Below are 27,661 nucleotides of genomic sequence, written 5' to 3'. Positions count from 1 at the left end.
GACAGCTTTCGGATTGTGTCAGTACTCCGGGCTATTTTCTATTTTCCCATCTACAACCCATGTCGAGTGGCCGGTCCGTCCTGGAGGGCACCGGAGGAGCTATGAACGGCCCCCTGCGCTCGGTTCGGAAGGGCATCTCGTTTCGCTTCCAGGACACGAACTGCACGCGCATCGTGGAGACGCTTTCCTCCTGGAATGACACCGTGGTCAGTGACTACCAGCTGGGGGATCTGCCTTCTGTCACCTCTGTAAGTGTTTCACTTGTGTATTCTGTCCCAGGGAAATGAAATAAATAGTCGAAGTAGCCTGATCATTCATGCAGGACATACGTTTTGGTTGAGTGGTTTGCTTTGAGTATGGTTGTAAGAATTTGCTATGATTGTGCATGCTGTTCCTCATGTCAAATAATTTATTTCAATGACTGATGCAGCTATAATTTCTGAATGTCATTGCCTTGTCTTGTTCAGAAATCTTTATCTAAGTTGATCAACAATTCAGATGGACATAGATAAAAAATAACGGATATTTTTGCATGATAGGCGCTTTAGACCTACAGAAAATCTACTCTCAGCAAAAAAGCTCTCTTGACAGCTGTTATGAAATGCATGAATACCATTCTTCTCTGGGTGCAGATCTGACATATCAAAAATGCTTATCCAGTCACCCTGCAATACAGAGTGTTGTGTTCTACAGAGCAGATCTGACTAGAGAATGAAAAGTAAGCAAGATGTTCATTACACTTATAGTCAAATAGTATTATGTGCATCAAACATTTGTGGTTTGGTTAGACTGTCCATCAATAATAACTTACAGCAATGATTCAGAATGGACTCACATTCTTCAGCCTCACTCTTTGTCTGTACTGTATAGTGCCTACCCAAGGCTATTGATTTCTCACCTATTTGCAAACCTTTATTGATGGCCCATGTCCATGTTTCTATCTTTTGCTCTCTCTCTCTCTTTCTGCCGGTCTGTCTGTCTGTCTGTCTCTCTCTCTCTGTCCGTCTCTCTGTCTGTCTCTGTCTGTCGTTATCGCTCTGTGTTTGTGTGTTTCATAGTTATTTGTGAGGTCTTTAATGTAACTGTCTAGCTTGCATTCTCATCTGTCTTACTAAATTGTTCTTAAAGAATGTTACCCACAGTGTAAATACTAATGCTGAGCTTTTTTATCAAAGGGTAGATGAGGTGCAGAGCCCTTTTGTTGGGTAAATATCACCTGCCACCTTTGATTAAATATCAGGATGTCTTTCTGTACATTCTGATGGCATTTCCCTGTTGTTGTTAGTCTGTCCCTGTCCATGAGTTGACACAGCTGTGAGGGATTGCATTCAGATAAGGGATGCCTGAGTATCACAATTAGACTGCACAACTTCAATCAGAACCATCCTGTCAGCATAGAAAGGTTTGAAACAAACTGAGTCTAATTCAAAATAATAATAAAACAAATCCAGAATATTTGTGTTCTACTTTCATGCTGGATTTTGATGTGAATGTTTTCACTCAGTGATAGCTGACTCATTTTAGCTGCGCACTCCTGCTTTCCCTCCTCTATCCCTTTCTTAGCTAAACATACAGAATTGCATCAAATCCCTTCACAAAATTCCAAAAATGCAGACCCCTGCATTTCCAGATATTGTTTGTTGGTCCGTTAATTTTGGGGTTTATGGTTTTCATTTTTTCCACACTCACTCAAACCGCCGCCGTCAACTTTCGAGAGAGAAGTCTCCATGGTATACACAGACGCCGAGTGGCTCGAGCATTGCAATACATTGTTGGGTTTTGCATAGAAAGAGCACTTCATTGATATTGTGGAACAATAGCAGGACTGTCAGTTTGTGATTAGATGTGCACTTGGGAAAATGTACCAATTCATCTTCATTGCTGAAGGAAACGAGGCACTGCAGAAGGTTGACAATTTGTGCAATACAAAAAACATGAAATGTATATTAATAGACAGAGATCCATTCCGTATGTCCCATAGGCACTTGACATGCCTGATTTCTCGTGGCACTTCTGCATCTGTAGCCAGACATAATGAGATTGCCAGAGGCTGTTAAAAAATGGGTAAGTGGCACTGTCTATTGTGCGTGATTCATATTATCATGAATAAAAAAATATGAATCCACTTACACCAGAGTGACTAGGGTTGTTGATTCATAAAACAGGCCTTCCAGAGATGAAATGAAGCCAGTGTAATGCCACCCTCTGGAATGCAATGACCCAATCCTTTTAGTCACCTTGTGTTACAGTGCTTTAATGACACAGCTGGAGCAGCAGGTGGCACACTGCCTCCTCATAATGGCTGATTGGTCGCTGACCTTCAGATATGTTTTTTTTTTAATTTAACTAGGCAAGTCAGTCATGAACAAATTCTTATTGATAATGACGGCCTACCCCGGGCCAAATCTGGACGACGCTGGGGCAATTGCAAGCCGCCCTATGGGACTCCCGATCACAGCCAGATGTGATACAGCATGGATTCATACCAGGGACTGTAGTGACGCCTCTTGCACTGAGACCGCTGCGCCACTTGACATGTAGTCCTGTGGCCTTTCCCCAAAACTCCTCTCTTAATCCCCAATAGCATATCTATCTGAAGAGTTGACAGGTGATTACTATAGCCCAACTGATATATTGGTTTACCGATATTATCGGCCGACATTGTCCTTGTAACGCTATACCGGTATTGGCTCTTAATATCAGCCTCACGTGCCTTCTTCACACTCTAAATACTCAGTTAGCTGTTCCATTTAGTAATTAATTCAAGCATTACCCAAAACCCCGCCCGGTTGTTGTGTGGTATTTAAGCCTTTACATTTGAAAGACCATGATGACATGAGGAGCGGTCCAAAAAATGGCCTTAATTAAATCCCCATATCAACAGATGTTCCCACAGAGGAGGCACCGTGACTGTCTTCAGCACATCAATAACTCTGATGCTGGGGGCGTTGTGTTTACATGCAGGTAAACTGTCTCGATCGATTCTCCTCCACTAAGCTGTACACGCACATGACAGAAAAACCAATCGCCCAGGTAATCCAGCCAGAGGCCTTCAGCACGACAGAGGGGGAAAAAAAGAGATAAATTCAGAAAACTCCCCAAGTTTACCATCAATCATTATATATGTATCGGAGGTGAAAGATCAATTCAGAAACAAAGGAAAACATTTCACAAAAGTCATGTTCATCTCATCCCCAGCCATGTGTAGACTGTTATACTATAAGCCTGGCAAGCAAAGCTAGTCAGGCTCTGGCTCACTGAGATTCTTATTTCTACACCACGCACAACCACTTCAAATGGTGGTTTTCCAATTCAAATCTCCCTGATTAGAAGCATGGAGGTCCATCGAGAAATGGGATTGTGGAGATCTACATACGGACACTGTGTCCACAAAGTATCCTACTCCTATAACAGATGATTAGCCTGTCAGACTGTGTCCCACACATTCTCAGCATGAAAGGTTGTGTGTATGAACATACAGTTGAAGTCGAAGTTTACATACACCTTAGACAAATACATTTAAACTCCGTTTTTTACAATTCCTGACATTTAATCCTAATAAAAATTGCCTGTATTAGGTGAGTTAGGATCACCACTTTATTTTCAGAATGTGAAATGTCAGAATAATAGTAGAGAGAATGATTTATTTAAGCTTTTATTTCTTTCATCACATTTCCAGTGTGTCAGAAGTATACATACACTCAATTAGTATTTGGTAGCTTTGCCTTTAAATTGTTTAACTTGGGTCAAATGTTTCAGGTAGCCTTCCACAAGCTTCCCACAATAAGTTGGGTGAATTTTGTCCCATTCCTCCTGACAGAGCTGGTGTAAATGAGTCAGGTTTGTAGGCCTCCTTGCTCGCACATGCTTTTTAAGTTCTGCCCACACATTTTCTATAGGATTGAGGTCAGGGCTTTGTGATGGCCACTCCAATACCTTGACTTTGTTGTCCTTAAGCCATTTTGCCACAACTTTGGAATTATGCTTGGGGTCATTGTCCATTTGGAAGACCCATTTGCAACCAAGCTTTAACATCATGACTGATGTCTTGAGATGTTGCTTCAATATATGCACATACTATTTCTTCCCTCATGATGACATCTATTTTGTGAAGTGCAGCAAAGCACCCCCACAACATGATGCTGCCACCCCGTGCTTCACGGTTGGGATGGTGTTCTTCTGCTTGTAAGCCTCCCCCTTTTTCCTCCAAACATAACGATGGTCATTATGGCCAAACAGTTCTATTTTTGTTTCATCAGACCAGAGGACATTTCTCCAAAAAGTACGATCTTTGTCCCCATGTGCAGTTGTCTCCTTCCTGAGCGGTATGACGGCTGTGTGGGCCCATGGTGTTTATACTTGCGTACTATTGTTTGTACAGATGAACGTGGTACTTTCAGGCATTTGGAAATTGCTCACAAGGATGAACCAGACTTGTGGAAGTCTATAATTTTTTTATGAGGTCTTAGATAATTTCTTTTGATTTTCCCATGATGTCAAGCAAAGAGGCACTGAGTTTGAAGGTAGGCCTTGAAATACATCCACAGGTACACCTCCAATTGACTCAAATGATGTCAATTAGCCTATCAGAAGCTTCTAAAGGCATGCCATCCTTTTCTGGAATTTTCCAAGCTGTTTAAAGGCACAGTCAACTTAGTGTATGTAAACTTCTGACCCACTGGAATTGTGATAAAGTGAATTATAAGTGAAATAATCTGTCTGTAAACAGTTGTTGGAAAAATGACTTGTGTCATGCACAAAGTAGATGTCCTAACCGACTTGCCAAAGCTATAGTTTGTTAACAAGAAATTTGTCTAGTGGTTGAAAAACGAGTTTTAATGACATCAACCTAAGTGTATGTAAACTTCCGACTTCAACTGTATACCTGTATGTCTTATCTCTATCAGAGTGTGTTTGTACAGCACTGAAAGACGTGAGAGGATAGAGGCTCAGATGCTGGTCGGACAGTGAGGCAGACAGGCAAACGTGTCCACACATAAATGCATCGTGACTCTACAGCGACGGTCATCCTTCTGTATGTATCTCAGTGTTTAGAAATTGTTTTTTGAAGGTGCCTTTCATATGAAGTTGATAGAAATCCTAATCACGCTGTGTGGAGTGCCTCTGAGTGGGACTGTACCACTGTGGCTGTGTAATGATGATGTAATAACTGTTTAATAGCTGTAATAGCTGTGTAATAAGAACTCTGGGTTAGACTGTCTGATGGGTTAGGGCCGCTGTTTTATCACCCAACAGGCAAACTCAACTAAAGAGAGAACAATTACTGCCTTGCCTTGGTCATTACAAATCACTCACTTGATTTACGTTGATAATAATTAGGCCTACAGAAAAACAAGAAGAGAAATGTGATAGAGAATTGTTCCCATACCTCCCTCGTGATTTTGAGCTGACTACTGTAGTAAGGCTTGTCTGAAAAACATTGGAATTCACGTGTGGAGGAGGAGGAGTTGGGGGAAGATTGTTTAATAACTGTCCAATCTGTTTCCTTTCTGGAATAGGTGGCCTTGAAAACAGTCTCCCACTGACTCTCACATGCCTCTCCCACTCATTACCACCCACCATGGCACTGATCACTGGCTCTGATAGCGACAACTTGTAATTACTATTCTAAAGAGGGAGACCTTAACTGTCTCTGCTCCTAATTAACGGCAAATTAAATGAATTGACCTCGTATATGAGGATGGCAGGACTTCAGTAGCTTTCAAGCTGTCAATTCATGCAAATGGTAATCAGATGTTGTTGGCATCAGCAAGTTTTCGAACGTAGCATTAGAGTCAACACTGAATCAGTTAAAATCGATATTGCTTTATTATTAATTCCCTCAGGGACAATTATAAGGTCAGAGAGCACAAGAGCGCAATTATATCCTCCACAAGCTAGACAGAAAGAGAGTTTGGACAGCTACTTATTCAAGGGTTTTTATATATTATTACTATGTTCTACATTGTAGAAAAGTAGTGAAGACATCAAAACTATGAAGTAACCATTATGGAATCATGTAGTAACCAAAAAAAGTGTTTAACAAATGAAAATATATTTTAGATTTTAGATTCTTAGATTCAAAGTAGCCACCCTTTGCCTTGATGACAGCTTTGCACACTCTGGTATTGTACATTAGAACTGACAATTAGACTGTACAAGTGCATTAAAGGATTAAACGAAAAGGATTCCATGATGTAATTGATGCTGTTAGAAAAGATTAAACTATAGAGACAAAATAACCTAAATACTGTATACCCTGATGTACAGTGGGGGAAAAAGGTATTTGATCCCCTGCTGATTTTGTACGTTTGCCCACTGATGAAGAAATGATCAGTCTATAATTTTAATGGTAGGTTTATTTGAACAGTGAGAGACAGAATAACAACAAAAAAATCCAGAAAAACGCATGTCAAAAATGTTATAAAATGATTAGCATTTTAATGAAGGAAATAAGTATTTGACCCCTCTGCAAAACATGACTTAGTACTTGGTGGCAAAACCCTTGTTGGCAATCACAGAGGTCAGACGTTTCTTGTAGTTGGCCACCAGGTTTGCACACATCCCAGGAGGGATTTTGTCCCACTCCTCTTTGCAGATCTTCTCCAAGTCATTAAGGTTTCGTGGCTGACGTTTGGCAACTCGAACCTTCAGCTCCCTCCACAGATTTTCTATGGGATTAAGGTCTGGAGACTGGCTAGGCCACTCCAGGACCTTAATGTGCTTCTTCTTGAGCCACTCCTTGTTGCCTTGGCCGTGTGTTTTGGGTCATTGTCATGCTGGAATATCCATCCACGACCCATTTTCAATGCACTGGCTGAGGGAAGGAGGTTCTCACCCAAGATCTGACGGTATATGGCCCCGTCCATCGTCCCTTTGATGCGGTGAAGTTGTCCTGTCCCCTTAGCAGAAAAACACCCCCAAAGTGTAATGTTTCCACCTCCATGTTTGACGGTGTGGATGGTGTTCTTGGGGTTATAGGCAGCATTCCTCCACCTCCAAACACGGCGAGTTGAGTTGATGCCAAAGTGCTCCATTTTGGTCTCATCTGACCGCAACACTTTCACCCAGTTGTCCTCTGAATCATTCAGATGTTCATTGGCAAACTTCAGACGTGCATATATATGTGCTTTCTTGAGCAGGGGGACCTTGCTGGCGCTGCAGAATTTCAGTCCTTCACGGCGTAGTGTGTTACCAATTGTTTTCTTGGTGACTATGGTCCCAGCTGCCTTGAGATCATTGACAAGATCCTAGTTCTGGGCTGATTCCTCACCGTTCTCATGATCATTGCAACTCCACGAGGTGAGATTGACAGTTCTTTTGTGTTTCTTCCATTTGCGAATAATCGCACCAACTGTGTTCACCTTCTCACCAAGCTGCTTGGCGATGGTCTTGTAGCCCATTCCAGCCTTGTGTAAGTCTACAATCTTGTCCCTGACATCCTTGGAGAGCTCTTTGGTCTTGGCCATGGTGGAGAGTCTGGAATCTGATTGATTGATTGCTTCTGTGGACAGGTGTCTTTTATACAGGTAACAAGCTGAGATTAGGAGCACTCCCTTTAAGAGTGTGCTCCTAATCTCAGCTCGTTACCTGTATAAAAGACACCTGGGAGCCAGAAATCTTTCTGATTGAGAGGGGGTCAAATACTTATTTCCCTCATTAAAATGCAAATCATTTTATAATATTTTTGACATGCGTTTTTCTGGATTTTTTTGTTGTTATTCTTTCGCTCACTGTTCAAATAAACCTAACATTAAAATGATTGACTGATCATTTCTTTGTCAGTGGGCAAACGTACAAAATCAGCAGGGGATCAAATACTTTTTTTCCCTCACTGTATTTTGTAAGACTCAATGTTTGACTGCTTTTAGCACACACACACACGCACACACAATCACACAGCAAAAATTTCCCGTTACTGTGTGTGTGATGCAGCACTGTAGTCTGATCTTGTGTGGGAAGAAATCACGGCTGCTGCTTCACTAATGAAAAGAGAAAAGAGTCCCTGAGCATCTCAATGTTACAACAGGAGTATTGTCATCCCCTTGTAGAGGGATGCTTTTTAATAAGCAAAACTATTCAGATATGATCAAACTCAACAAAACCTTTTAATGAACCTCTGCAGAATAGTGGTGCCAGGAAGGAACTCTTTAGTCAGTCAGACAGATCTCAGTTGGTCTTGAGTGGCACTATGACAGAAGTCCTCCTCCTGGGCTATATGTAGTAAGCAGGCAATCTGGAACATGTTCATCAGCCAGAATGTTTAAAAAGCTTTTGAGATTTCTAACTGTCATTTGAGTGCTGTACCTTTTTGTTCGGAAATGGCAGCCCGGTTTTGGGGATAATGACCAGTGCTCCGATCTCTTTTCAAACCATTAGCATCAGATTATGATCAGTTTTGCACTGTGTATTGGTACCTAGTGGTCTCATAGCTGACCTGCATGCACCTACATATGGGCAGAGAGAATTTTACAGCTCAGAAAGCAGAAGATATAAACAGGTGCCTTTTGAAAAACCATGTTGGGTATTTTCTTCAAAGTTTATTTTTTTCACGCTTGATGTATCACTGCTTATTTGTTCATTGAAAGGGCAAAGCTTTTACCTTTTTTTTCAGCCCTTCCTGTGATCCAGCGCACTTTGATATCATGCGGAAGAATACCCACATTGACTGAACCTCCTGGCTGGCCCAAATACATTTTTTGTTGAATCAGGGTGTCTTCCATAGAAAAACATTTCAAAAAAATGTGTAGCCAGAGACAGTTAATATCATGAGAGTCATCTGTCGCATATAATAACATGAATGATGGAAACTGTCTCGGCTAAGTGAAATAAAATGAAATGGAGAAATAAAGTGCTGGCCAGATGTGCAGTTAAAAAAATATATTTCCAATTTATACCACAGCATTGTTGAATACTTGTTTATAATTGGCTTGAAGGGCATTACAAAGCGTGCATTATTTCCCTATAATGAACAGCATATTTGTACGGTAGAATTCAATGGCTATAGTTCATTCTTACATGTTCTAAGTTAGAGCTGCTTTTGAAAGCAAAAGTCGAAAGTCATCCAATACCTGTAAAAAAAAAAACACCCACAAATCTAGTTGTTTCAACTAACTATTATAAAGTTACTGGTTTGTTTACTCATCTGAACTAAAACATTTAGTTGGCCCAAACTTGAGAAAACTTTAGCAAAAATTGTGTTTGCTGAACTTGTCTCATGTGTGCATTTAACTACAGTATGAACATTTATTGTGGCATTTAAACAAAACAAAAGCTGTGTTACTGGTTACACACACGGTGTTTTTCACATACAATGTTTTCAACATATTGTGTTTGTTCATCTATACAGTAATTACTATTCAACATATCCTCACCTGTGATTTAAACTCTACCTCTTGACGCATGGCATTCTGATCTTCCTGCTACGCCACCATGTCTATGTCAGTTATCAGTTCATCTGAATATTCTCTCATATTTGATTTACTTATTTAAGCATCTTTTTGTTTAAGATACCTAATTATCTAATGTTAGTGGGGCATATTACTCTATTTTAATGTTACTCCTTAATCACTATGATAAATAAAATAGTTTTTCTTGAGTGTACTGTTAACAGAGTTGAGGTTTACTTTGAAGTGCAAGGTGTGGCAATACAGATTAACTCAATTTTCGACACTGTAACGTTCGTCGCCTGGTGAAGAGGAAGCGGACCAAAACGCAGCTGGGAGCGAACACATGTTTATTCAACACACTGGAATTAAACATGTACACAAACATCAAGAAAAATGCTGATACGTTACATGCTCAAACAAAGAGACAACACCCCACAAACAGCGTGGGGAAAACAGCAACTTAAATGTGATCCCAATCAGAGACAATTAGCGACAGCTGTCTCTGATTGGGAATTGACAGAACCCAACATAGAAATAACCCACCTAGAGCCTACACAAGGCTAAAACGTAAACAAAACACAAACCAAGAAAAAATACCTAACATGACACACCCTGACCCAATATACCCGAGTTCACCTGGTCAGGGCATGACAGACACAGACGTGATGGCGCAGCAGGAAGATTGAAATGTTGTGAACCAACAGGTTTAGAGTTCAAATCCCTAGGGGAGGATGTTGAAGATGAATTACTGTATAAATGAACATTCATCATGTGTGTCAAATATGTAAGTTGAAAACATTGTATGTTAAAAGCACTCACTGTGCAACTAGTTTTAGGTAAGATGCCCAAATAAAAATGTTGTGTTGAATGAACATGAGACAATTTGAGCAAACACATCATTTTAAGTTGAGATCATTTTTGCACAAGTTTTCTCATGTTGGAGCTAAGTTTGGGCGAACTAAACATTCTAAGTTCAGGTAACACTTTGACCAAAAAGGTGAAAAAAAAAAATGCTGTGAAACCAATTGCTTAATAATATTTAGTAAAACAACTATTTGTTTTTTTACAGTGCATAGTCATAATAGAAAACAAGTTGTAATGCCCCTAGTAATCACTCCTGGTAAAATCATTCCAGCAGACTTATCCAAGGTGTCAGTGGATCAAATAGTGGTGTGATGATGACAGAGTAAGATTATTGACTGCCATAAACGTTGAGATCTTCAGCTTAACATTGGCTCCGAGAGTTCAGTGTGGAACCCATTGTTTCCTTTGAAAGTTGTGGAAGTTCGCTGGAGAAGCCCACACTATCCCAGACATATCTCCCTTATCACCCTTGACATATGCTGGTATTCTGTCCAGGACATATCTTTTCCATTAAACCACCCTGTCTGACTGTCTGATGTAACACCTCTGACTCTTCTTCCTGTTTGATCTGTGGACAGGCAAAGTTTGGGGGCTTTTATCTAAACCCAGTTCAAACACTTCTCACAGTGGTTGTCAAACACTGCCACCTGGGGGATGCATCACAGAGAGGTGTGGTTCATCTGAAGTTATCAAAGGAATTTAAGGTCTTTGTCTACAGGGCTTGGACTATTTGTCCAGGTGTATTTCTGTGTGGGCCATTATCATCATTGTTGTCCTCATAATTGTCCTCCTTCTCCTTGTCATAACGATTGTCCTCTTCCTCTTCTTCCATCTCCTCCCTTTTCTCCTCATAATTGACCTCCATTTCCTCTGCTACCCCTTCTCCTCCTGTTCTTACCCCTCCTCTTCCTCTTTTTCCTCCTCCTCCTCATCCCCATCATTTTATTTCACAATGTTCTTACCTGCGCCCCCTTCTCCCTGTTAGACTCTGTGAGTGGGGTAGTGTGAGACCACCATACATATGCGTACATTCCACTCAGTCTGAGGTGACTGAGACTTGAAATGACAGAGGGAGATTTCGCCTGGTCTTATTTATTCCATCACGCCTGTGTTGGTGGGGACATTTATCCCTGTTGATTTGTGTTCTCTCGCGGCGGCTTCAGAGCAGTCGAGCAGGAAGTTGACCCTGCATGCCCTGCGCTACTAACTCAACCAAATGCTCTCTTCATTCCGGAGACACTCCGGATGGAGAAGGATTAAAAAACTGTGATGTTTTTGTATTGATTTTAATTTGTGAGAGTGAATAGGGAAACTGTCCTTCAAGTCTTTCAATCCAAACGGCTCTTCATTCGTATTGAAGCTCAGAGAAGTTCATTTAAACGTGCGACTCAGATGGCCAGTGAATGTGACAGTAATTATTCACAGTGGAGGAAAACGCCTCCAGATGATTATTTGCAGAGTTAGTCTGCTTAGTGCTTTAAGGCTGGATAATCACTTAATAATTATTATTATCTTTTTTCAGTCTTGTAGGGAAAAGGAAAAGAATGAAAACAGTGTCATGGTCTAAATCGGGGGGGGGGGGGGTATAACTTTCCAGTGGTCTACAGTCACAGTCCTGCTAGTTTTTGTTTTCCCCTGGAGCCTAGTTGATGAATTAATGTCACTGACTGCCCAAGTCAAAATTAGCCACTGATTAAAATGGCAAGAGCGGAAACCAGCATGCACTAACAACAAACACTCCCGCAACTTTAGAGACGTTCCCTTAAGAGTCTCATTTGTTCATTACCTACGATTTTTATAGGAACGTTCCAGTGATGTGCAAGGACTGTTTTCAAGAGACCATTCCCTTAATGTCAAATAGAACTTACCCAGAATGTGGTTGCCATGTTCTCTGAATATAAGATATTAATGTCCTAGAAACTTTTCATGGGAACCATGCAAGAACGTTCATGTGTCCAATGACGTTTAAAACATAGGACGTTCCATCATGGTCCCCTTGAGGTTTGTGTCTAGTTCAAAGCTTGTTCCAGGGACATCCCTAAAGACGTTTTTAGGACGTCACCTGATGGTCTTAAAGAAACGTTCTCCCCCCAAAAATGTGTTTACACACCACCCCTTGTTACTGTTGCTGAGCCCATCAAGGCCATGATTGGTGAACCACTCCATTCACAGTTCTTTGTCTGTTACAAGATTAGGGACACACACAAACAATGCTTTTAACATACAGTGTTTTCCAATTACATACAATGAGCTCAAAAAGTATTGGGACATGGCATTATTTTTGTTTTGGCTCTGTACTCCAGCACTTTGGATTTGAAATTATACAATGACTATGAGGACGAAGTGCAGATTGTCAGCTTTCATTCAAGGGTATTTTCATCCATAACGAGTGAACCATTTAGAAATTACAGCATTTTTTGTACATAGTCCCATATTCCTAGCACGCAATGATTATATCAAGCTTGTGACTCTACAAATTTTGTGCACAATAGAAATTAATGGTAAATAAAGTATTGTGTCATTTTGGAATCACCTTTATTGTAAATAAGAATATAATGTTTCTAAACACTTCTACATTAATGTGGATGCTACCATGATTACAGATATTGATATTTGTGCGTCTAACTTTCTCACTCATCCTTATTCACGATTCATTCAGGATTATCCATAATCATGATAGCATCCACATTAATGTAGTGTCACGCCTTCTCCTGCTCCTCCCCTCCGGCGTTCGACGTCGCCTGTATACTAACCACCGGTCCTGGGATCCATCATTACACACACCTGGCATCAATCATTACACGCACCTGTACGTCATCATGAGGCACACCAGGACTCCATTACCTCACTTATTACCTCCCCTATATCTGGCACTCCCTTAGGTTCCTTCCCTAGTAAGTATTGATCCTGTGTTCATGCAAAGATGCTACTGTTATGTTGTCTCCTTCCATGTTTGTTGTTGTATTAAACGTTTCACCTGCTTCTCAACTCACAGCGTCTTCGTTACAGAATACTGACTCACACCATGGAAGCAGCAGGAGAACAAAATATCTCCCAGATGGTCAATGAGCAGGGATACCTTCTACGTCAACACCAGGACCAGCTGGCACAACTTGGGACGGCTATGGGAGAGGTTCTTTGCAGCACAACAGCCCATTCAGCAACCCGCTCAGGTCAGTGATGCCCGTTTGTCCCTCCCGGATAAATATGACGGCACCCCATCTATATGCCGTGGCTTCCTATTTTAGTGCTCCCTCTACTTTACGCACCAGAGGGGAGCCCCCACCACGAGAGGTCCAAGGTTGCCAAGGTGATTTCTCTGCTGACTGTGTGGGCTTTGGAATGGGCCATGGCTGTCTGGGAGAGAGGAGAAGAGGAGCTAGCTTCATATGAGGGGTTCATGGCTCTGTTCAAATGCATCTTCGATCATCCCCCGGAGGGCAGAGAGGGGGGTGAGCGCTTACTCCTATTATGGCAGGGGGACCAGATGGCTGCCGAGTACACGCTCACCTTCCGGACAGTAGCAGCATCCAGCAGATGGAACGAGCCGGCGCTTCGCACGCTATTCCGAAGAGGTCTGCGCGAGGAGGTCCAGACAGAATTGGCCTGTCGAGACGACAACCTCTCTTTGGACGCACTCATTGCAATGGCCATCTATCTGGATAACCTACTACGGGAGCGTCGGTACTCATCACTTCTCTCCCTCCCTCAGGGAACACTCTGGATCAGAGCCTGAACCCATGGAGGTAGGGGTCTCACACCTCCCCGCGGTGGAATGACGCAGACGGAGACAGCTGGGGCTTGGTCTGTATTGTGGTCAAGGAGGGCACCAGTTCCAGCGGTGTCCGGAACTTCCTAATAGGGGCTCCACAAGAGCAGATGGACGATCACGTGGTCTTCCACCTCATAGGGCAGGAGTGAGTATTCCATCTTCCTCACTTTCTGCTAAACTCTTTTTGGTGTCCATCACACTAGTTGACTGTGCCTCATGTACTATGTCAACAGCGTTAGTGGATTCCGGGCCCGCTTGATACTTTATTGACCAGACCCTTGCCTTCTCTCTTAACATCATCTCATACCCACTCTCCTCTCCTTTGCCAGTTCAAGCCCTTGATAATCAGCTACTAGGATCCGGAACCATCACACACATCACCCAACCACTCACCCTCACTGTGGAGCCCATTCCTCACAAGATCATCCTCAGCCTCCCTTGGCTTCAACTCCATAATTCCACCAGCTCATGGTCGAGGATGAGAATCAGACTGGACACCCGAATGACGGAGGACCTGCTTCCCCATCCCCTGTGGTTCTACGTCAGTTGTGAGTCCTGTGCTTTCCCTTCAGCCTAACATCCTTGAGGGTATACCAGGACCTGCGGGAGGTATTCTCCAAGATCCGCACCACCTGTCTTCCCCCTCATCGCCCCTGGGACTGTGCCATCGACCTGCTGGCAGGGTCTGCGCCTCCGCGCAGACGCATCTACCCTCTGTCGGTGATTGAGACCCAGGCCATGGAGGATTACATCCAAGAGGCACTCCAACAAGGTTTCATCCGCACGCTCACTTCTCCTGCGTCGGCTGGTTTCTTCTTCGTGGACAAGAAGGATGGAGGGTTACGTCCATGCATTTATTACAGAGGACTCAATGAAATCACCACATAGTACCGTTACCCTCTCCCATTGGTGCCAGCAGCCATTGAAAAGATCCGTGGGGCCCAGTTCTTTACCAAACTGGACCCGTGGAGTGCTTACAATCTTATGTGCATCCAGGAGGGGGATGAGTGGAAGACTGCGTTTAGCACGATGTCTGGTCACTACGAGTACTTGGTGATGCTATTTGGTTTAGCCAATGCTCCGTCAGTGTTCCAGGCATTTGTTAACAAGGTTTTCAGGGACATGCTCGGACACCAGATGGTCGTGTATATCGATGACATCCTGGTCTACTCAGCTACCCTGGAGGATCACATCACTCATGTTTGAGCAGTCCTGGACGCCTCCTGGCTAACCACCTGTTCGTCAAGGCTGAGAAGTGCCAATTTCATTAGAAGACTGTCTCCTTAGGCTACCCAATCAGCCCGCAGGGAGTAAGGATGTACGACAAGAAGGTAGATGTGGTCAGGTCATGGCCAGTCCCAACCACCATCTACGTACCAAAACACGAGGAAAACGATATGAGGGGACGGACTGATGGGCTGGAGGACACTCACAGGACTCTCAACTGACATGGAACCACAAGGTAAGGGAAATCAGGTCCTCCCGACATCCGGGTGCCCAGGCGGTAATTTCCATCCTTGACCAGGAGATGGTGAGGTCATGACGTTTGAACCACGGGAGGATGACTTTGTGTATGGGGGCAGTGATGATGAGGAAGGGAAGGCTTTCTTGGTGCATGGGTCCCATGGTGAGGCTGAGTGGTGCTGTGATGTGCGTTTTGGTGCCAGATCCCAATGGTTGTTTATCCAGGGCTCAGACTGGAAAAGGAGAGGAGATCAGGTATGTGGTGATGTTCAGGGAGGAGACGAGGGACTGGTCAATAAAATTCCCTGCGGCGCCGGAGTCCACTAGAGCTGTGGAGAACACAGGGACAGCCAGCCAGTGAAATAGAAACCAGGAAGGGTTTGGTGGAAAACGATGATGAAGGAATACTCACGCCTACCCTGGAAGACGGATGATCGGATGATCATCTAATGGACCTCAGGTTGGGACACACCAGACACCGCTGGAGCCACTGCCCCTCCTGACCACAATGGGGACAGAGCCCCAACTGTCTCCGACGGTGTCGCTCAGCCCCTACCTTCATGGGTTCAGGCTCCACTCCAGCACATTAAGGTCCTGGAGTGGCCTAGACAGTCTCCAGACCTTAATCCCATAGAAAATCTGTGGAGGGAGCTGAAGGTTCGAGTTGCCAAACGTCAGCCTCGTAACCTTAATGACTTGGAGAAGATCTGCAAAGAGGAGTGGGACAAAATACCTCCCTCCTGAGATGTGTGCAAACCTGGTGGCCAACTACAAGAAACTACTGGCCTCTGTGATTGCCAACAAGGGTTTTGCCACCAAGTACTAAGTCATGTTTTGCAGAGGGGTCAAATACTTATTTCCCTCATTAAAATGCAAATCAATTTATAACATTTTTGACATGCGTTTTTCTGGATTTCTTTGTTGTTATTCTGTCTCTCACTGTTCAAATAAACCTACCATTAAAATTATAGACTGATCATTTCTTTGTCAGTGAGCAAACATACAAAATCAGCAGGGGATCAAATACTTTTTTCCCTCACTGTATGTCAACGTTTATAGCCTATTTTTTTTTTGGGGGGGGGGGGGGTTTAGGCAACTTTCATAAAGCAATAATTGTCTAAATTCAAGAAGAGAAGCTTAGCCCCAGAGAGATATTTTTTTTTAAAATCTTTATTTAACTAGGCAAGTCAGTTGAGAACAAATTCTTATTTACAATGACAGCCTAGGAACAGTGGGTTAACTGCCTTGTTCAGGGGTAGAACGACAGTTTTTTACCTTGTCAGCTCAGGGATTCGATCTTGCAACCTTCCGGTTACTAGTGCAACACTAACCACTAGGCTACCTGCCACCCCATATACAGATATGCCGGTGGCATTTAGACATACAGGAGGGGGTAGTGGGTACTGTCACGTCCTGACCCTTGTAAGAGGTCCTTTTCCATAGTAGAGTGGTCAGGGCGTGACAGGTGGGTGTTTTGGGTGGTTTTGGTTTTCTGTTTCTATGTGGGGTTTTCTAGATTTCTATTTCTATGTTTTTGTTTTGTATGTTTTGGCCAGGTATGGTTTCCAATCAGAGGCAGCTGTCTATCGTTGTCTCTGATTGGAAGCCATACTTAGGCAGTCTGTTTTTCATGTGTGGGTGTGGGTAGTTGTTTTCCGTTTTGTCAAAGTGTACCTTACGGAACTGTTGTCGGTCGTTTTGTTCAAGTGTCGTCATTAAAAGTAAAATTATGAGCACTCTACACGCTGCGCCTTGGTCTCCTTTATACGACCCGCGTTACAGGTTTTGCGCCATTATTCCGATTACATTTTCGCTAGAGTAGAATTTTGAGCTTGAAACCAATCATTCAATTATTCATTGCATTGTGGTGTTGTAGGCTAGTCCAGGTAGGATAATTGTATTGTCCCTAAACAAGATCAATAGGGGAGCTTTTTGAGCTGTGTGTCATGTCTTCACTGTTCTTTCATGCGCACATGGCCTCTCCGCTACCTATCAGCTATTCCTATTTGTACTTGTGGATTCATATTGGAAATTGCAACAAAAAATGGAATGCTTTTATGTGTGGTATGATTGCTAATTAGCCTATTGCAGATCTGCACAAACGATCCACCTTGCACTATTGTCACTATGGATGGTGGACAGAGGGCAGGATGGACCGTTAGACTGGTAGACTATACTGACCTATGGTATAGTAAAAGTTAGCACACAGAAAAGTACCAAAACACCTTGATATAGGGGAGGAGCACGCAAGCAGATGAGTAAATTTGGCGAGGATGGAAGAAATTATATAGTAAACCATGAATGTAAACCAAGGAAGAAAATGCACTACTCTCCACTGTGACCATTAAAAAACCACACAACCCTCCTCAAAGCAAAAGAAAGTTTGTCAACCCTCCCCTATCCCAGTAAATTGCGATCTGTCCCTTAACCTCAGAAAACTTGACACGTGAATGCTCTTGTAATGTTCCCATGAAACGTGTCCAGAACATATCTTATATTCTGAGAACATGGCAACCATGTTCTGTGTATGTTTGTTGTGATGTTGATGGAATATTCCCCTAACCCTTCAGAAAACTGGACATGAATGTTGTTGCAACGTCCCATGAAATGTGTCTAGAACATTAATATTGGAAATTCAGAGAACATGGTGACTACATTCTGGGTAAGTTCTGTTTGATATTAAGGGAATGTTCGCCTAACTCTAACGCCAAAACATGCTAAGTAAGTTTTTTTATTCATTTACATTTACATTTACAATTTAAAAAAAAAGTAAGTTCTCTGGAGGTTTTTGCTAACAAATAGCACCAGCCAAAAGTTTGGTCACACCTACTCATTAAAGGGGTTTTCTTCATTTTTACTATTTTCTACATTGTAGAATAATAGTGAAGACATTAAAACTATGAAATAACACATGGAATCATGTAGTAACCAAAAAAGGGTTAAACGAATAAAAATATATTTTATATTTGAGATTCTTCAAACTAGCCACCCTTTGCCTTGATGACAGCTTTGCACACTCTTGGCATTCTCTCAACCAGATTCCTGAGGTAGTCACCTGGAATGCATTTCAATTAACAGGTGTGCCTTCTTAAAAGTACATTTGTGGAATTTCTTTCCTTCTTAATGCGTTTGAGCCAATCATTTGTTGTCACGCCCTGATCTGTTTCACCTGTCCTTGTGCTTGTCTCCACCCCCTTCCAGGTGTCGCCCATCTTCCCAATTGTCCCCTGTCTACTTGTACATGTGCTCTCTGTCTGTTTGTTGCCAGTTCGTCTTGTTTGTTCAAGCTTATCAGAGGTTTTCCTGTCAGCGCCTAGCTTTTCCCAGCCTCTCTTTTCTCTTCCTCCTGGTTTTTGACCTTTACTGTCCGGACCCTGTACCAGCCCGCCTGACCTCTCTGTCTGTCCTCTCTGCCTGTCCCTGAGCCTGTCTGCCGTGCTGCAACTTTGCTCCACCTCTGGATTACTGAACTCTGCCTGACCCTGAGTCCGCCTGCCGTCCGGTACCTTTGCCTTACCCTGGATTATCAACCCCTGCCTGCCTTGACTTGTCTTTGCCTGCCGCTGTTGCTACAATAAACATTGTTACTTTGACAGTCTGCATCTGGGTCTTACCTCGATTCCTGATATTTGTGTTGTGACAAGATAGATGATATATACAGATGTATACAGATGATAGCCCTATTTGGTAAAAGACAAAGTCCATATTATGGCAAGAACAGCTCAAATAAGCAGAGAAACAGCAGTCTATCATTACTTTAAGACTTCAAGGTCAGTCAATATTGAACATTTCTAAGAACTTTGAAAGTTTCTAGTGCAGTCGCCAAAACCATCAAGCGCTATGATGAAACAGGCTCTCATAAGGACCACCACAGAAATGGAAGACCCAGAGTTACCTCTGCTGCAGAGGATAAGTTCATTCGTTACCAGCCTCAAATTGCAGCCCAAGTAAATGCTTCACAGAGTTCAAGTAACAGACACATCTCAACATCAATTGTTCAGAGGAGACTGTGTGAATCAGGCCTTCATGGTCGAATTGCTGCACAAAACCACTACTAAAGGACCACAATAAGAAGAGACTTGCTTGGGCCAAGAAACACGAGCATTGGACATTAGACCGGTGGAAATTTGTCCTTTGGTCTGGAGTAGAAATTGGAGATTTTTGCTGTGTGGGTGAATGGAGAATCTCTGCATGTGTATTTCCCAACGAAAAGCATGGAGGAGGAGGTGTGATGGGGTGGGGGTGCTTTGCTGGTGACACTGTCAGTGATTTATTTAGAATTCAAGGCACTCTTAACCAGCATGGCTACCACAGCATTCTGCAGCAATACACCATCCCATCTGGTTTGGGCTTAGTGGGACTATCATTTGTTTTTCAACAGGACAATGACCCAACACACCTCCGGGCTGTGTAAGGGCTATTTTACCAAGAAGGAGAGTGATGGAGTGCTTCATCAGATGACCTGCCCTCCACAATTCCCCGACCTCAACCAAATTGAGATGGTTTGGGATGAGTCGTACCGCAGTGTGAAGGAAAAGCAGACAAGTGCTCAGCATATGTGGGAACTCCTTCAAGACTGTTGGAAAAGCATTCCAGATGAAGCTGGTTGAGAGAATGCCAAGAGTGTGCAAAGCTGTCATCAAGGCAAAGGGTGGCTATTTGAAGAATCTCAAATAAACAAATCAAAATATATTTTATAACACTTTTTTGGTTATTACATGATTCCATATGTGTTATTTCATAGTTTTGATGTCTTCACTATTATTCTACAATGTTGAAAATAGTACAAATAAAGAAAAACCCTTGAATGAATAGGTATTCTAAACCTTTTGACCGGTAGTGTATATTTCAGTACAGAACAGTAATTTGAAAACATTGCTAACAAATAGACTTACTTACAACCTACCAACATTTTTGGGTTATTCTATGCATTCCTCTTCCTACATTATTAATACGTGGATATGGTTAATTTCTCACAGTTTTGTTATGCCACCAGGCTCCTGTTTAAATACCATTATTTGTTTTACCTGTAGGTGGCCATGGTGCAGGAAGCCTCTCGCCACCCCTTCCCCACTGTGGATGTACCTGACCATGTCCATTACACCATAGGGGTAGTCATTCTGGCTATCGGCATCACCGGCATGGTGGGCAACTTCCTGGTTATCTATGCCTTCAGCAGGTAAGGGACAGGAGCTTCCCATTGTACCGTAACTATACCTCTCTCTCTCTCTCTCTCTCTCTCTCTCTCTCTCTCTCTCTCTCTCTCTCTCTCTCTCTCTCTCTCTCTCTCTCTCTCTCTCTCTCTCTCTCTCTCTCACACACCTATAATTTGATCAATTAGAATTCTGTGGCAGTTTCTTGCAGCAAGAGAATGTGGAGTTAATGCTGAGGTTTGTCGTCTTACTTTCTCACTATCCCTCCATCTGTCATATGTGGCTCTGTAGTCTCAGTTGTTCATTGGTGTGTCTCAGTTGATCCGCATTGTGCAAAATAAAAGAATCTGTCGCACAAGCTGCAATTGCAAATGTTTTCACATTCATAGTTGCCTTTCCTTCATCCCAAACACACTACTTGGCTTGACATTACTTTGCTCTGGGGTGTGTGTAACGCGCTTCGCTTTCAATGCTTTGTGTGGAGATGCCATTTCTCTCCCACTATGATAACTCATTGTGTATATAGACACGCACAGATGCACACACACACACACACACACACACAGACACACACACACACACACACACGGTTTATGTGTGTGTGTGTGTGTGTGTGTGTGTGTGTGTGTGTGTGTGTGTGTGTGTGTGTGTGTGTGTGTCAAATTGGATCAGAATACTGTATCCTGCCTTTCCCTGTGCTGTATGTGCTGTGTTCTACAGGAGCAGGTCACTGAGGACTCCGGCCAACATGTTCATCATTAACCTGGCCATCACTGACCTCCTGATGTGCCTCACACAGGCACCCATCTTCTTCACCACCTCCATGCATAAGAGATGGATCTTCGGAGAGAAAGGTACTCCACACCGCCTACTAACTCATCTGAGGTCAATTCTTTTCCAATCAGACTTTTCTGAGAAAAACTGACAAAATCTATACATTACTTGAAAGACAGAACATAGATGGAAACCTAGCTTGTTTCTGGAAGGAGGTGGAATGAAGGAATTGATTCCAAGGTAATTAAGTTGAACAGAAAAGGTGGGGAATGGCAAGAGGTAGAAGTCTATGATAAGAGAGAAAGAGGAGAATGTGTTTATTTTTTACCGTAAACCATGTTTCCTTCCAACCATTTTATGCAGAGGAATTAACTGAAGCATAAAAAAACTCACGACAGGCCAGGATGGAAACAGCACATTTTTTGGTAAAAACGTCCTAATGTCGACAAAACAAAATACGCTACACAAGGGTGGATCATTTCTTTGTCTGTGAAATAGATTATGTGAAAATTGCGGTGGAAAATGCTTTTACGTGCAAATATTGATATAATTAGCATCGTGTCAAAGTAAACTTAGTCACAATGATACGTTGTGTTGTCCTCCCACCACAACGTGAAGAAAGCATGAAGAGTTTATTAGGCAGATGGATTAAGTTATGATGAACACACATATGGTGGTTAAGTGCACGTTGATGAGCTTGATGCACATTTCCAATACACATCGAAGGCATTATTTGTATGCTGGTGACGTGATGATCGGTGCTTGGCTGCCAATTATCAAATAAAAAGGATTTTGCTCTTATCTCAACATGTAACCTATACTATTGAATGTGATGGGAACACATTGAACTTCTGTTTATTATTAATTTCATGGAAACTTCTGTGAAAAAGTGCTTTTTATATGCATTACTCCATGATACACAGCTTTTCAATCGCAACATGCCAGTTTAATGGAAACAGGCCTACCCATTCAAATGTGCATGTCTTTTTCTGCAAATATTTGATAACTAGGCTTCCAATCTTTCAAAGGTGAATGGAAGCCTAGTTAATTAGTTGTTGCCTAGAGATACAGACAAATAAGGCAGACCTTGAGGCTTTTTATCTGCATCCATTTCAATCAAAGACGGCTTTGGGTGAAAACTAAAACCCTACTCGCAAGGTTTCATTTTACTGGGGGAGATAGGTTTTATGTAATTATGTGCACTAGCACAAATCACAACATCTGTAATTTAAATCCCGTCCGAATCTGCCATGTCGGCCATTTTTGCATCGCAGGAGAGTAATAATTCCAACTACTGTTTTTCAACAGATGCTACTGAGCCAGATGTCTATGTGTCAGGGGAGAAGCTCCAGGTGGTATCTGATTTTAAGTACCTTGGAATCATACTTGATTCCAACCTCTCTTTTAAAAAGCATGTGAAAAAGGTAATTCAAATAACCAAATTCAACCTAGCTAATTTCCGATTTATACGAAATTGTTTGACCACAGAGGTAGCAAGACTGTACTTCAAATCGATGATACTCCCCCACTTAACATACTGCTTGACTAGTTGGACCCAAGCTTGCTATACAACATTAAAACCTATTCAGTCTGTCTACAAACAGGCTCTCAAAGTGCTCGATAGGAAGCCCAATAGCCATCATCACTGTTACATCCTTAGAAAGCATGAGCTCCTGAGTTGGGAAAATCTGGTGCAATACACCGACGCATGTCTTGTATTCAAGATCCTAAATGGCCTGGCTCCCCCTCCACTCAGTATTTTTGTTAAACAGAAAATCCAAACATATGGCAGCAGATCCACAAGGTCTGCCATGAGAGGTGACTGTATAGTTCCCTTAAGGAAAAGCACCTTTAGTAAATCCGCTTTCTCTGTGAGAGCGTCCCATGTCTGGAATACACTGCCATCAGACACACATAACTGCACCACATATCACACTTTCACAAAATGCATGAAGACATGGCTAAAGGTCAACCAGATTTGTGAACATAATCCCTAGCTGTGTATTGCCGCTTTCCATGTTGTCTGTTGTCTGTAGCTTGTGAGGTGTGGAAACACTTTGTTTTTATGGATTTTGTCTTGTTGCTTTTTGTTTTATGTTGCTCTGTCTGTATGCTACATCTTGCTTGTCCTATGTTGCTCTGTCTGTATGCTATGTCTTGCTTGTCCTATGTTACTCTGCGTGTGCTCACTGTTCTATGATTGTCTATATTGTAATTGTTTTTAATAACCTGCCCAGGGACTGCGGTTGAAAATTAGCCGGCTGGCTAAAACCGGCACTTTTACTGAAACGTTGATTAATGTGCACTGTCCCTGTAAAAATAAAATAAACTCAAAACTCAAACTAAGGGACTGTACATTATTTATAATGAGGGATACCTGGAGAAAAACCGAGCTCTCTGAAATGAAAATGGATGGCCCTCCCTTCAGTAAAATATATATTTTACTCGACACTCCCTGAATGCTTGAAAAAGGGTGTCCCTCCCTTATAACCAAAATAATAATTCAAACATATAAATGAAATAGCAGAAAACCCATTACCCTCACTCCTAGGACAGACCAGACCCTTTAGATATGCAGTTTTGTTCTTCGTTTTGTTAGCATTAGCCTACATGGCAAAGTAGCCAGAAGGTTGTGGATTCACATTCCACCGCGACAAGGGTAAGGGTGTAAAGATCTCCATTATATTGAAAGCACTGCATGAATTGAATCTGTCATCTTATTTGTGGTCTGAGAAGAAATTGCCTTTTATAAATGCAATTCTACGTTATTTTACATGACTGGAGACAAGCAGAATCTTTTAGTATGACAACAGAGCATGACAACGAATGAGCGCATGCTGCAGCACCAGAGAGGTTTTGATTTCTATGCAGGCTATTGTTAAAAAAAAGGATAGTCTAAGTTTGGTACAGTCTATCAACTGTAAAAATGTTGTGCAACTGAACCAGTTACAACTGAAGTGTCTGATAATCAATTAATTTGAGAAAAAGCCATTTGTTTCTTAATACAGCAGCTGCATATCATCAAGTAGGCCTATATTTTTTCATTCGGGAACTGTCATCTAACTTATAAGAGCATCTGCTAGGCTAAATGAACAAACTAGGCATGAATAGCTCACCGCATGATCCTCAAACCAAAGACTGGCCAAACTTGTTTCTAAAAGTGAATTTAAAGGCACTGTAGAATGACTGTATAGCGTAATAAGGCATTTTTTTGTTTCATTATTATTTAATTCTAAGTAATACATTTTTTAAATTGAATTTTAGACACCCTTAATGCAGAATGTATAGGCATGTTGTTGAAGTGCTGTTATTGATGTGTTGTTGAAATGCTGAGTGCTCCTGCCAGCCTGTAGCGCGTCACAAATGCTTCATAATTTATTTCTTAAATGGCAGGCTATAGCCGGGAAATGATAATAATATAGCCTAAATAACACATTTTCGGGCCTTCCTAGGCTACCCTGCTTCCTCCTGACTGATTTAGAGTTAGTATGTTGTTCAATAGATGGTTGAAATGTTGAACGTCAATTGATAGCGACAGAATCACACATTACTTTCCAAGCGAAGTAAATTTTTGTTTTTCTCGTCTATAGAAGGTTGTAGCGCAGCCTCTGAATTCCATAGACAAACCAACGATATCCCATATGCATCGCAGTCATGTCTTTGCCCAGAATTCTACAGCTTGTTTCTAGCCCTAGTTTTAACTTAACACACCAAGCCCTTCACTCACTAACATAGATATTTAAGGAGTGCATGGTGACTGAAGGAATTGGCTGATAAAATCTATGGATAGTAGACTAGAATTGTGTCTCTTATTTCTTGAATCAGAAGAAATAAGCTCCAAAACAAAGCCATCTTGTTGTTAGAAGCCTAAAGTCAAATTAAAATGAAGGGGGGAAAAAAATCCTACCCTTTTTCTCCCCAATTGGTAGTTAGTCTTGTCCCATCACTGCAACTCCCGTACGAACTCGGGAGAGGTGAAGGTCACGAGTCATGCATCCTCCGAAAAACAACCCTGCCAAGCTGCACTGCTTCTTGACACACTGCTCACTTAACCTGGAAGCCAGCTGCACCAATGTGTCAGAGGAAACATTGTACAACTGGCGGCCGAAGTCAGCGTGCATGTGCCCAGCCTGCCACAAGGAGTCGCTAGAGCGCAATGGGACAAGGACATCCTGGTTGGCCAAACTTTTCCCTAACCTGGACAACGCTGAGCCAATTGTGCGCCGCCTAATGGGTCTCCCTGTTGCGGCTGGCTGCGACACAGCCTGGGATCGAACCCGGGTCTGTAGTGACACCTCAAGCACTGCGATGAAGTGCCTTAGACCGCTGTGCCACTCGGGAGGCCCGAAGACTGTTTATATGAATTAGTACTTCTAGAAGTAGCCTACTTTCAGCACCCATGCGCTGTCCATCTCCGCTGCTGCCGCTTAAAAGTAATGTAAATTATGTAAATTACTTGAATATGGCTTATTGCGAGGTCAATAATTCTGATAAATAGCATTATGGGCAATGAAACATATTGTTTTTATTCAAATCAATTATAACAGTAGCAAGCTTAGCTCCAGTCCTCCTTCTCATCTTTGCGCTATCCCTCTCAAACTGAACAGGACATAAGTAGGCCTAGTCAGCGCACACAGATATTACATTTTTTGGCCAGGGCTTATGATTGGCATAGCGTTTCCATTGCAGTGTGTAATGGCGTGTAGCCTCGTTTTATACACACCATCCCAGCAGCGCAAAAACTGCTTGAAAGGAAGTGCATTTTCTTAGAAATACAACTTTGCCCTGTGCTTCTCCGAGCATGCTCTTCGTATAGCCTAGGCCTATAGCTAAGAGTATAGGCTATGGATCATTTGATTGGGACCACAATAGGCACACTTGATATTGCACATCCAGTAAAGAATCAGGGATAAGGGGCAGCATATAATAAGCAACTAATTCTGAAACACTGAGCAAGATGACATCATGGCTCTATTTTTGTCTGACCTTAAGGTGGCACTAGTGTCAAACACCCGTTCGTTTGCAATTTCAACCTGTTAAAGCCAGCGCTCTGCTATTTTCAAACTGTTGCGGAAGGATGGGTAATTTACCTGTCTTACATCAGCTTGCTTGCGCTCAGATGGGAGTCAAAACCATTGATAAAGGGTTTGGCTCGTGAGACTGCTTGGAACTAAATCTTAATCACCATAGCTTTATTAAAATATCAAATTTGAAAGGAGCAAAACAGTGAGCTGACATTCCCTTTTTATCTATGTATTGTAGGCAGGCCTTCATTATTTTAACCATGCTTTGGAGGTGTGTAAAACCCCCTCCATGATGTAGGCTACATGTGTCCATGCCCATCATGAAACGAGAGATGAGAACCTCTGTGAATACCGGGAAACCTCATATTTAGAAGTTATTTTCCTGTAACAATTACTTGTTTCCCATCCTTTCACATCTTTAAAACCCAAATCTCTCCATAGGCTACCCTTACCCTAGGTCTACTATAATGAAGGCTGGTTCAACAGCAATGCGTTGTCATTTTGCGTTGTGTCCTGGCGATTTTATGATATCATTACATTTTACATGTATTTACTGTTGTTGAAAAAAAACAAAAAAATTGCTTGTTTTTCGTTACATTTTATTAAACCTATAGCACCACCTCCAGTGCTTAATTGTACCATTGCATTAGGTGTATTAATCAATTACAAATTACATGGCCCTCCCCTGGACTAAACCAAAAAAATATTAAACTCTCCCCCTGACTGAAATTGAAAAAGCATGACCCTCCCCAATTTTCCTCCTGGTTACAATTATGTACATTTTGACTGCTCCCTAAACTCCAAGGTCCTCTGATAATATTAGTCCCGTGCCAACAGACACCTCTATGTTTTGAGAGAAATGTCTGAGTTTAATTTTTATATATATATTTTATTGATGAATTTTCAGTTTTACAAACAGACAGATAATGACAGCAAATAATACATAGAGAATACCCCCCAACACCCAACCCTCAACAGAAAAACAAAAACAGAAAGAAAAAAACAGAACACAAGGAATTGGCACCTTGCTTCATTGATATTTGACATACTGTATAAGGATTATGCTCGGCATTAACAATAATAACTTTGGATCAAGGTGGGTTGCATGTTGTATGTTGTGTTGCCCATCATCACGCGAAAGATATGCTAAAAAGTGTTGCCTTCAGTGGCGGTCAGTGCCGTTATGCAACTTTTCAAGGAAGTCAGGAACCAATATACTCA

General features: G+C 42.2%; 1 protein-coding gene across 1 annotated transcript in view; it reads left to right on the top strand.

The window, feature by feature from the left end:
• Nucleotides 1-27,661, top strand: part of opn4a (opsin 4a (melanopsin)) — a 71,411-nt gene continuing 43,750 nt past the window's right edge. Inside the window, exons 1-3 of the mRNA XM_029698219.1 lie at nt 1-248; nt 20,523-20,668; nt 21,363-21,496. Of these exons, the coding sequence (XP_029554079.1) occupies nt 60-248; nt 20,523-20,668; nt 21,363-21,496 (469 nt within the window). The 5' untranslated portion in view covers nt 1-59. The remainder of the gene's footprint in view (nt 249-20,522; nt 20,669-21,362; nt 21,497-27,661) is intronic.

This window comes from Salmo trutta, chromosome 18 (genome assembly GCF_901001165.1).
Source record: "Salmo trutta chromosome 18, fSalTru1.1, whole genome shotgun sequence".
Taxonomy (NCBI): Eukaryota; Metazoa; Chordata; class Actinopteri; order Salmoniformes; family Salmonidae; genus Salmo; species Salmo trutta.
Note: the sequence above shows the minus strand (reverse complement) of the source record. Positions and strands in the feature narration are given on the sequence as shown.